We start from the raw sequence: 11,236 nt of genomic DNA on the forward strand, positions 1-11,236 counted from the left end.
AAGTCAGTGATGCCATGCAGTCATCTCATGCTCGGTCGTCCCCTTCTCCTCCTGCCCCAATCCCTCCTAGCATCAGGGTCTTTTCCAATGAGTCAACTCTTCTCATGAGGTGGCCAAAGTACTGGAGTTTCAGCTTTAGCATCATTCCTTCCAATGAACACCCAAGGCTGATCTCCTTTAGGATGGACTGGTTGGATCTCCTTGCAGTCCAAGGGACTCTCAAGAGTCTTCTCCAACACCACAGTTCAAAAGCATCAATTCTTTGGTGCTCAGCCTTCTTCACAGTCCAACTCTCACATCCATACATGACCACTGGAAAAACCATAGCCTTGACTAGACGGACCTTTGTTGGCAAAGTAATGTCTCTGCTTTTGAATATACTATCTAAGTTGGTCATAACTTTCCTTCCAAGGAGTAAGCGTCTTTTAATTTCATGGCTGCAATCACCATCTGCAGTGATTTTGGAGCCCCCCAAAATAAAGTCTGACACTTTTCCACCATTTCCCCATCTATTTCCCATGAAGTGATGGAACCAGATGCCATGATCTTCGTTTTCTGAATGTCGAGCTTTAAGCCAACTTTTTCACTCTCCTCTTTCACTTTCATCAAGAGGCTTTTTAGTTCCTCTTCACTTTCTGCCATAAGGGCATCTGCATATCTGAGGTTATTGATATTTCTCCTGGCAATCTTGATTCCAGCTTGTGCTTCTTCCAGCCCATCGTTTCTCATGATGTTCTCTGCATAGAAGTTAAATAAGCAGGGTGACAATATACAGCCTTGACGTGCTCCTTTTTCTATTTGGAGCCAGTTTGTTGTTCCATGTCCAGTTCTAACTGTTGCTTCCTGACCTGCATACAGGTTTCTCAAGAGGCAGGTCAGGTGGTCTGGTATTCCCATCTCTCTCAGAATTTTCCACAGTTTATTGTGATCCACACAGTCAAAGGCTTTGGCATAGTCAATAAAGCAGAAATAGATGTTTTTTTGGAACTCTCTTGCTTTTTCGATGATCCAACAGATGTTGGCAATTTGATCTCTGGTTCCTCTGCCTTTTCTAAAACCAGCTTGAACATCAGGAAGTTCATGGTTCACGTATTGCTGAAGCCTGACTCGGAGAATTTTGAGCATTACTTTACTAGTGTGTGAGATGAGTGCGATTGTGCAGTAATTTGAGCATTCTTTGGCACTGCCTTTCTTTGGGAGTGGAATGAACATTGACCTTTTCCAGTCCTGTGGCCACTGCTGAGTTTTCCAAATTTGCTGGCATATTGAGTGCAGCACTTTCACAGCATCATCTTTCAGGATTTGAAACAGCTCAACTGGAATAGCTCTACTCTTCAGGGTACATTAAAACCATGTTCACTGATGAAACATCAGGTGACAATCACCAAAGCTAGCTTTCAAGGCGGAGAATGTCCCAACAGCCTTCACCATGACGCCTGCTGGATGGGACAGACTGTGCCTCTTGAAGCTAGTAAGTTTGCCAGCGCCTCTGGGGTTACTGCCACCAGCATCACACATACGGCAACACAGCAGCAGAGGAGTGGCGCGGGGCGTTAGGGGAGCTCAGAGCACGCGAGCAGCCCTGTGCCCGAGTGCGGTGCCCCCGTCCAAGAGGACCCGCGCTCAGAACAAGGCGCCAGGACGGCCCCGGGGAGTGCTGGCCGAGGGCAGGGAGCACCCGAGGCCGAGGCGGCCCCTGGACAGGAGACGCACACTGGGCACCAGGCCCACCCTGTCACCGTGGCCACCCTGGGACCGGAAGGCACGGCCGTGGGGCCTCCGAGTCTGTTCACCTGTGAGAGCAGGACCAGAGCCCACACTGTGTGTGTTCTTTTACTTAAGGACTCAGTGACGATGCACGTGATAGCAGCAATCAATGTGCTCTGAAAAGCACAAAGCCATTTCTGCAAAATGTAAGGGACTAGAACGCCATGTGATTAGTCAGCAGCACTTGAGTTTTCCGGAGAGACCGGTGCCTGCCGTGGGCCAACAGGACGAGACACGGCACAGCGGGTGGGCCGCCTCTCTGTCAAAGGTGAAGCAGGACCACGCGGCGCACGGGGTCCCGGGGCCGCTTTGCTTTCCTTACAGGCGAGCTCCCAGCCCTTCTCCCGAGTGAGGGCTACCCTCCAGTCAAGAAGAGCAGTAACAGGCACGACACACACAGCAACACAGGGTGCTACTCTTCAGCACCAGAGCTCAGGTCACCCACAGCAAGCCCAGCTTCTACCTAAAGTGCAGTGACCTACACATGAGCACGTCAACTTGACATGACGCACCAGGAGCGACACTCAGAACGCGTGGCACATGCAGTGTGCATTCGTCCCTCAGTCGTCTCTGGCTCTGAGACCCCGTGGACTGCAGCCCGCCAGGCTCCTCTGTCCACGGAATTCTTCAGACAAGAATCCTGGAGTGGGTAGCCATTCCCTTCTCCAGGGGATCTTCCCAATCCAGGGATCGAACCGGGGTCTCCTGCATGGTGGGCAGATTCTTTACCAGCTGAGCCACCAGGGATCCCTGTGTTTGCCTCTCACACACACTCTCACTAAGTCACACTAAAACTACAAGCACGTGCCAGACCAGCCTCTCTGTTTTCAACGTAAACAGCAGACAGCTGTGGGTTTCCAAGGCTTAGATAAAATATAACCATTCTGACATCTGATCAAGTTCACCGAAAAAATAAACAAATTCTACAGAGACCTAAATTAAAAAATCTCTACAAATTCTAATGTTACATATAATCCTTGTAATACAAACTGAAATATTTCACCCTAAGCCTACCATCAGATTTTTAGCAACTTGAAGTCAAAGTCCTTTATTGATTTCATTTCGTAAAGAAAATGGACCAAATCCTCCAACTATTTTCTAAAATAGTTCACAACTGAAACTAGTGCTTCTCCCTTGAAAGCAAACCCTGATCAGTGCTAGGGAACAACGAAGGCCTCTCTCCCCACAGCACCTCGAATCCACGGTGCAGTGCCAACAAGAAACCGCCTCAGCCTGAAGGAAGCCCCTATTTTACACTGAGCTCTCGGCGCCTCTCACAGGCCCCCGCCTGAGGCTAAACAGTTACTATCACCCAGACTGCAGGAAGCTCAGTCCTAAGAAAGACTAGCTCATCAGCCTGGAGAGGTGAAGCCGTCCTCAAGCCCCAGCTGCACCCCTGGAGCAAGAGAAACCACGTCAAGCTCTAGGCACCTCACAACACAGGAGGCAGTTTCAGTTGCGGGAGTTGCAAAGGCAAGACCGCCCGTCACAGGAAGCGGCACTAACGCTGACGGCGCAGTGTGTGTGCAGAGACCCAGGAGTGCGCCCCCCAGGGTCACACACTCTCTTGCCCTGTGTAAGGAGGCCTGCCCATTTTGCTTAGGCTCCTGAATAAGCAACTGTGTATTGCACACCCCAGTGACTCCTGGCCGTGCTGTTAGTTCTGACACGTTTCTCCAACCTCTGACTCCCATCTCTGGAGCCATCTCAGCAAATTCCCTAGCTACGGTCACCTTGCTTTTCTAGAGAGGGTATCTCTCCAGTGCAGTGGCAGGCTATGGCAAAGGCATGCCCCAGGCAGAGGGTTACAGACATTTAACTGAGACGCTAAGAGACCCCTCTCAGGATGCACTGTCCTCAGTGTGCGAGTTCAGAGGAAGGAGAAAAAGACAACGTAAGCTGTAACAACATGAACCTTTAGACTTTTCTTTTCCACAGTAAAGCATTTAGCTCACTCACAATGATACTAACCAGAAAAGGAAATGTTTGCCTTTGGGAGCTAGAGAAAGGAAACAGTCATGTTTGCACCCAAAGTTATTACTAACAAACAAACAGCCTGCTAAAAACTAAAAACCTATGCTATGCTATCACTACCCTACCCTCGGCCCAAAAACTGACTCAAGGGCAGTTATTCCTCTTAAGCAAAAAAGCGGTCAAGAGCTTAGAAACTGCCCCCTTTTTTTGCATTTAAATTTTCATTAATCAGCTTAATAATTAAGTGGGAGTCAAAACCAAAAAGGTCATTTTCGTTACTTTAGCTGCTAAATCCTCTCATTTCCCGATGTTTACTCTTCCTATCCAAGATTCAAGAATATACTACACGGTTAAACACAACAAAAAAGAAAAATCGATTCCATAACACAGGAACTTCCCATCTCCTGAAAAACTAGCAAACCAGCACACAGAGAACCCCATGGAAGAGAAGCCTGGCGAGCTGCAGTCCACGGGGTCGCCAAGAGTTGGACACAACTGACCGACTAACACAGCAACAACATACAGAAACACCCGTGTTTCCCAGGAAGAAGAGCATTATAATTCAGGTCACCTAACAAAAAAAGGAAATGAGAAAGTGTCAGACCCTGTGGCAGCGAGAGAGAGCCCAAACAGAAGGCCGCCCAAAGGGGACGCTGCCTCAGAGGGAGGGCGGCCCAGGCGGGTCACCGGCAGGCAGGCCGGGCTGCTGCGGGTCCAGCGGGAGGACCAGGCGAGGCCGCTCGCAGGGCGCTCGGCGCCGGACACGCCAGCCCTCACCCTCGCGTGGGCCTGCCACAGACACTGCACCGACCAGGCGCCCTCCCAGGCTCCCCAGGTGACGAGGGGGTCGTCGCGGAAACTGCTCTGTTCCTCGGGTTCCAGCTGAGCCCATGGAGAGGGCCCAGGCCTGCAGGGAGTTGCGTCCACCCTGTTCTGTGAAGGGGAGCCCGGATGAATGGTACGGGCATGAAGGAGCCGGGCAGCGGGCCTGCTGAGGGCGGCCGTGGGCAGCAGCCCTCGGCGCGCGGGGTCTGAGCGGGTGCGGGCTGTGGGGCATCACCGGCGAGCCCCTCAGCATCCAGGCTCATGGAAGAGGCGGCCCTGTGTTTCAGAAGCAGCGGAGCTGAGCAGAGCTTCCCAGCAAACCCGGCCAGGTCTGGACAATGTACCTGAGGTCCAGGGAGGAGACACCGGGCCCGTGGGAAGGAGGGGCGGAGTGGAGGAGGCAAGAGAGCTCCAGAAAAAACAGGACTTGGGCTTTGTGTGTGCAGATGAGAGAACGAACGGAGAGGACTTGGGGGAAAGTTTAAAGAAGCAAAGTGACTTCCCAGTGTCAGCCACGTGCCAGGCACCAAGGAGCATCCCAAAGTATGGGAGCCATTAACTCCACGCAACGACCCAGTACCGACCAGCTGTGCCAGGCACCATCAACAGTGCGGGGCAGGCGGGAAGGACCCGTTCCCAGGAGCCTAACCAGGCCTCTCCCTGCCCCTCGCTCCCTGCGCCTCTCCTTCTTACCATGAACTTGCCTCTCCTTGCCCCGGAGGCTGTCTCTGCTCTGAAAGCATCAGCTGGCTCAAGCCAACCATCTGCAGGTCCTCAGCCTGAGCGGTTTAACAGTCTGTTCTTAATGGCAAATAAATTCTCAGGAACATCTGCTCAACAGTGATGGCCACGAGACTGTCAGAGGTGAACGTTCAAACGCGAGAGGCGCCAGGGAGGCCCATCCTCACCTAAGCGGACTCGCAGCGCTTCCCCACAGAGGCCTGTGCACGGTGGCAGGCCGGTCACTCTCTGGACCAACATGCACAGTGTGCTGTTACACACAGACGCTTCTTCCCTGACCTGCAAGGATGAACCACCTCCTGACACGGTGCACAGTGAAATGTGGGGCTTGTTGAGAAAATGAATTTAGAAGAAAGGAGCATAATCCACACTTAACAACAGCAGGGAGGGTACAGGAAGCTGAAGACGGGTGTGTGAGAGACAGAAATGAACCCCGAGTCCAGGCGTTGGATGGAGGCTCCTCATAACTTTCAACACACAATGCTTCCAGCTACTCAACTTTAACAAGGATGTAGGGCCGCCTCTGCCGCTCACTAATGCAGTAAGGTAAAAAAATACACGCAACAAAGAAGAGAACTGAGCCAGACGGGACACAATCAAGTGCTAGGCCGTGTGGCACACACGGAGGCCACCGTGCAAACAAAGCAGAGATTCAGGTCTCAGCTTCACCAAAAGCTGCCATGAACACTTTCCGAGAACTTCTGGTAGCCAAGGCTGCTGCTGAGTACAAACTGTAATAGCAAGGACTGCTGGCTGCATGTCACTCTGCAGCCACACCCAGATATGTGAACTGTCTTAACACCGTGACATCATCAAACAAGCTGCTGAGCAGTTTTACTTTTAACTGTCACTTTATTTTGATCACATTACAGTAAAACTTACTTTACATCTGAACTCCCTCCAAACTGTACACAGGAAAGATGGCTATCATTCCTGGGATCTTTCTGGTCTTTGGCAAATAAAACCCCAAATATAATCAACACATTCACAATCAGATTTTTTTTATCAAGTGCTTTGCAATTTATTTAGATGATTATTTTTTACCTTCAAACTAGATCAGAACCGTATCTTCCACCCTCTCTTCAATGCTGTGTAATAGCTGCAAACTGTTACAGTCTTGTGTGAAACAAGGTAGAAATAATAAATGCAAAATAAATTCTAAGTGTTTCCCATGGAAAAGAGAATTACAAAAAACATCATGTTATTTTAAGGAGGAACATTTTGTAAAATGTGCTTAGAAGCTTTTAAAAAGCATAGCATGCAAATCTATAAAAAGCTCATTGACTGTTAAACATTAAGAATTTTAACCTCTACTGATGAATTGTGAATTAAACACCTCTAATGGCTAAAGAGCATACTTAAACAATTAAGTTACTGAACTCTTAATTCAAAAATAAAAAGTCAGTTTTTAGAAAGATCAATACTGCTGCTATAACTGAGATGAAATTATTTTTAAAAGGAGAAAAAATCAGATGAAAATGCCTGAGAAGCTCATTATGATCTTACCCTCGAAAAAGAAAAATGACCAACTAATTACTCAATATAACAGCTTCATCAAACCCATTGGGGGTTTGCCTTATTTTTACCTTGGTTAGTTTATAAAGCTCATCTAGAAAACTATCCACATTTCTGAGGCTAAAATTTCGGATACATACATCATATTGTGGAAGGCAGTGAAAAAAGTGTGTTACAATCAGATGGTAATAAATGCTGTTAAAATAAAATCACAACATTAAAAAAAAAAATCTCTTACCAGCTGAAACTCTCGACGCCGGTCGTAGGCATTCTGTATGCCACTGTCTGCCCATAATGCTCTTATAGCAGGAAGGTACTGTAAGAAAACTTGCGTTTCCACAATTCCCTGGGCGGTCAGGGGCGTCCGGGTATCGAATGCCATCAGCTTGTCTCCATTGAGCTGGTTTGAGTTATCCCCCCAAGGAATGTGGAGTTTCTCTCGGGCATCTACCAGCACCCTCATACCTTTGTTTAAGAAAAAAGAAAGCGTGATGGGAGTCATTAGACACTCTCAGAGATTCGATCTTGTATTCTTTCCTTAAACCTCTTGAGTACTCTAGGCCCAGCAGCTCCAAAACATGGAGACCGACATCATAACAAACAGAAGTCACTTCTCAGAGTGTAAAAAAAGAAAAATTAAAACTCAACAGTTGTTCAGTCATAAAATTAGAACCTTGAAAAGCAAATACAATTAACACAAGTGCTTCTTTTGTAGGATTTTAACGTGTTCTAACTAATAAAATAATTCCTGGGCAGAAGGGAGTCGCAAGACAACCAAGACCAGCAAAGGAAGAAGAAACGCCACGGCATGACCTGACGTCCAGGCTCTGAGTCTCTCAGAGACTTTTATGAGACGCCAAGAAGAGACTCAGCGCCCCGTGTTCTCCCGGTCCCTGAGCACCCTGCCCAGCCCAACCCACGGCTTCCAGGACCTCGCTCAGAGCTCAGACACTTCTCCCCTCCCAAGCTTCCAATCGGGGTGAGGCTCAGGGTGGCGTGAGGCTTCCCTAAAAGGAGGAAGACCAACCGCACAAAAGATGTGGAAGCAGAGATTTCAACTCACAGACTATTCCAAACCCATTATTTTTAACACTACACTGTCACCTTTAGTCCCTGCTAACAGTCATGTGACTGTTAGGTCATTTGTTTCGATAACTGAAAAACCGTTTGGCTGTCAATTTTCTGATCACATCAACTCAGAAAATGTAGATGGCTAGTGACTTCATCTCATCAACACTCGAAGTAGGTCACACTTAGGAGCCAGTGTACAAGAGGAACCAGGTGTTAAACAAGAGCCAGGTATCTACCTAGCTCTCAGTCAACAGCTGGTCTGATGCTGGGAGGGGTTGGGGGCAGGAGGAGAGGGGGCAACAGAGGATGAGATGGCTGGATGGCATCACCGACTCGATGGACGTGAGTCTGAGTGAACTCCGGGAGTTGGTGATGGACAGGGAGGCCTGGCATGTGGCGATTCACGGGGTCGCAAAGAGTTGGACACGACTGAGCGACTGAACTGAACTGAAGTGATTCATTAACAGAACCCCTTACAATCAGCTGCATCAGATACAAAGGTACCTTCGGTTAAGGGCTGACTACAGAGAGTCTTGGGCCTTGAGAGAGACCTTAGATTAATTTTGTACTAAACCTGAAGAAAGGATAAAGTCAGCCTCTTTTTGCAGCTTACTGCAGAAGTCCCAGGGCTGGCTGTGGTCTGTGAGCTCCTGATGTCCTGCCCCTCCCTCACCATTACCCCCACAAAGCTCCCCTCTCCATTCCCCGCACCCCAAGCAGTTTTCCTCCACTCCATCCTGGGAGGGGAAAAAAAAAAAAGTGACTCGAAAGAGTAACTTAAGTACTTCCTCAACAAAATCCCCCCTTAAAAAAAACGCTGCTTGGAAAGGCTTGACATTACCAACCCTTAGATAAACTGCTATCCAGACGCCAGAGAGCACCCTCAGGCACCTGAAGAATCAGGCGCTGTATCTCAATTCTGCCAAAATGCCTTTCATAAAGTAGAAAACAGCTGGACGCTAAAAAGAGTGCTAATTATAGCTCAAATGACAAAAGTAAAATCTCCCCCACTTGTTTGAAAGCCCAGAACTAAAATTCCTGTGCGTTTTTCACTTGAGAACAAAGATCAACTCTAGTTTTAAAAATACCCACGAACAGCAGCAGAACCTATGACCCAAGCCGACACTGATTCATCGACTCAGCCTGCACGGTCTCAGGCCCTAGACCCTCTGTACCCACACACAACCCCGTTTAAGCAGAAGACGCTCCCCCCACCGCAGTCAGAAGCAGAAGGAGGGTGCAAGGTGCTCGGTGATGACAGGCACACATCCTGCCCGACCGTGACACTGGGGCGAAAAACCACTGATGCTAAAACTTTTTTAGGCCGACTGCATGCTGCGCTTTCCTGACGGCAGCAGAGCAAACAGGACACCCTCGAGTTTCACATCCGTGCCCCCAACGGGCCAGGAGCCTGTCACCCTTCGCCCTTGACCAGAGTCTCAGGCACAAGGTTCCGGAGCTCCGCGGCCCGGGAGCTGGGAGTAGCCCCGACCCCATGCGACTCGGCCACCCGCCACCCGGGGCGCGAGGCGGGGCGGGCAGCGCCCGGGCGCGGGGTGGGCTGGCTCGTCCGGGGGAGAGGCCAGCCTGCACCCCGGGGTGCCTCCCTCCCGCGCCGGCCGAGGCCAGAGGCGGGGTGGGGGGCCCCGGGCCGCGCCCCCTTCCCGCGCGCCCGACCAGGGGCTCCGGAGAGGAGGGCGGTGCCCGGCGCCGCCGCCCGGGCCCCCGGCCGCGGCGCGCCCCGACCCCCCGCTCCGCGGCCCCCCGCTCCGCGGCCCCCCACCTTTGATCACGTTGCTGTAGATGGTGGGGCGGAACTCCTCGCGCGCGCGCTGGTCGAAGTCCTGCCCGTGGATGATGCGCATCTGCTTGAGAAACGTGGACTTGCCGCTCTCGCCCGCGCCCAGCAGCAGGATCTTCACCAGGCGCTTCACGTAGGTCTTCTCCCGCGACAGGCACTTGTCGATCTCCTTGGACTTGCGCTGCTGCTCGGCCTCGCCGCTCGTCAGCACGCAGCCCGGGAAGCACACGGACAGCACGGACCGCGACGGCAGGAAGTCCGCCATCTTGCCGCCTCGGCGGGGCCCTGCGGCTTCTCCGGCCGCTCGGCGCGCGGCTCCGGCTCCGGCTCGGCGGCTCGAGGGCGGGGGGGGCGCCGCGGCGGCCCGGGCGCGCCGGCGGAGGGCGGGAGCCGGCGGTCTGACTCGCAGGGCGGGCCGGGCAGGGCGGGCCGGGCGCGCCGCGCAGGGAGGGCGGGAGGGCGGGCCCGGCGGGGCGGCGGCCCCGGGGCGTGCGCGCGCCCGCCGCCCGGCGGGGACGCGCACGCACGCCGCGCCCGCAGACTCGCGTTCTCTCGCGAGCCCGCGAGCTCCGCCGGGCGCGCGCGGGGCGGGGCGGGGCGCCCGGGTGGGGCCCGGCGGTCACGTGGCCCGCTCCTCCGCTGCGCCTCCTGCCTCCCTGGAAGGAGCCGCACCCACCTCGGGGCGCGCGGCTCCTTCCGGGGATCCAGGGGGCAGGAGCGCGGCCCCAAGCTCTGCCTTTTGGGCTGCCCGCGGCTCCCGCCGCTCCCAGTGCCCGCCACCGGCCGCCGAAGCCCTTGGCTCCAAAGTTGTTCAAACAGAGAGCGGGCGTTTGCGGTTTCGGTGCATTTTCTTCCAGTGGGTCCCTTGACACCCCGCCCTCCCGAGCCCGGGATCGGAACCGGAGTGACCCCCCCCAGCCCCACCCCAGACCCTGCCAAGACGCTGCTTGGGGAGGAGGGGCCGGGGAGGCACCGAGACGGGCTGTGGATGCCTCCCGGACGCGGTCCGCACGCGGGCTGACGCCCACGTCTGCACGGGTGAGGTCAGCCCGAAAATCCCCCCCGCACCGGACACCGACGCGGCTGTTCCCCAGAGGAAGCAGATAAGCAGACAGACCGAGGACCGGAGCCGGCGGAGGTTAGGTTTCCTGCCGGATTGCAGAGGATGTGACCGGCCAAGACTCGGGCCCGGACACCTGCAGGGCTGCGGGGCCACAAGTGACACCTGGGCTGGCAGCGGGACCCCTCGCAAGGACCCCGGAAGCCAACTTCTCTCTCCGCGCCCTAGTTTCAAGTGGAAAAGGCCCTCTGGGCTGGTCTCTGTGATAGTCCAGCTCCTTCCAAGAGCCTTGCCTGGGGCTTCCGGGGCTCAGAAGCTTGTGTGTGTCAGGCAACGAGGTAGCAAAGTCAGTGCCCCGAGAGGCTCAAGAACATGTTTAGACAAAAAAATAAGTGCTAATCAGTTTGCTGGCCGGATTGAGTTAATGGCTGAGGAGCCCCATGACTCAGTAAATTGGCTGCAGTAAGCAATACCTGTGGTAG

At 53.0% G+C, this 11,236-nt stretch overlaps 1 protein-coding gene across 2 annotated transcripts in view; it reads right to left on the reverse strand.

The window, feature by feature from the left end:
- Positions 1–9,959, reverse strand: part of GNA13 (G protein subunit alpha 13) — a 28,532-nt gene extending 18,573 nt beyond the window's left edge. Inside the window, exons 1-2 of one of the 2 annotated variants that reach the window (XM_068977866.1) lie at positions 9,677–9,959; positions 7,061–7,287 (exon numbers count right to left, since the gene is read on the reverse strand). In XM_068977866.1, the coding sequence (XP_068833967.1) occupies positions 7,061–7,287; positions 9,677–9,959 (510 nt within the window). The remainder of the gene's footprint in view (positions 1–7,060; positions 7,288–9,676) is intronic. The other variant, XM_068977867.1, reaches the window with a different exon arrangement.
- Between the last annotated feature and the right edge of the window lie 1,277 nt (positions 9,960–11,236).

Source organism: Capricornis sumatraensis, chromosome 8 (assembly GCF_032405125.1).
Source record: "Capricornis sumatraensis isolate serow.1 chromosome 8, serow.2, whole genome shotgun sequence".
Lineage (NCBI taxonomy): Eukaryota > Metazoa > Chordata > Mammalia > Artiodactyla > Bovidae > Capricornis > Capricornis sumatraensis.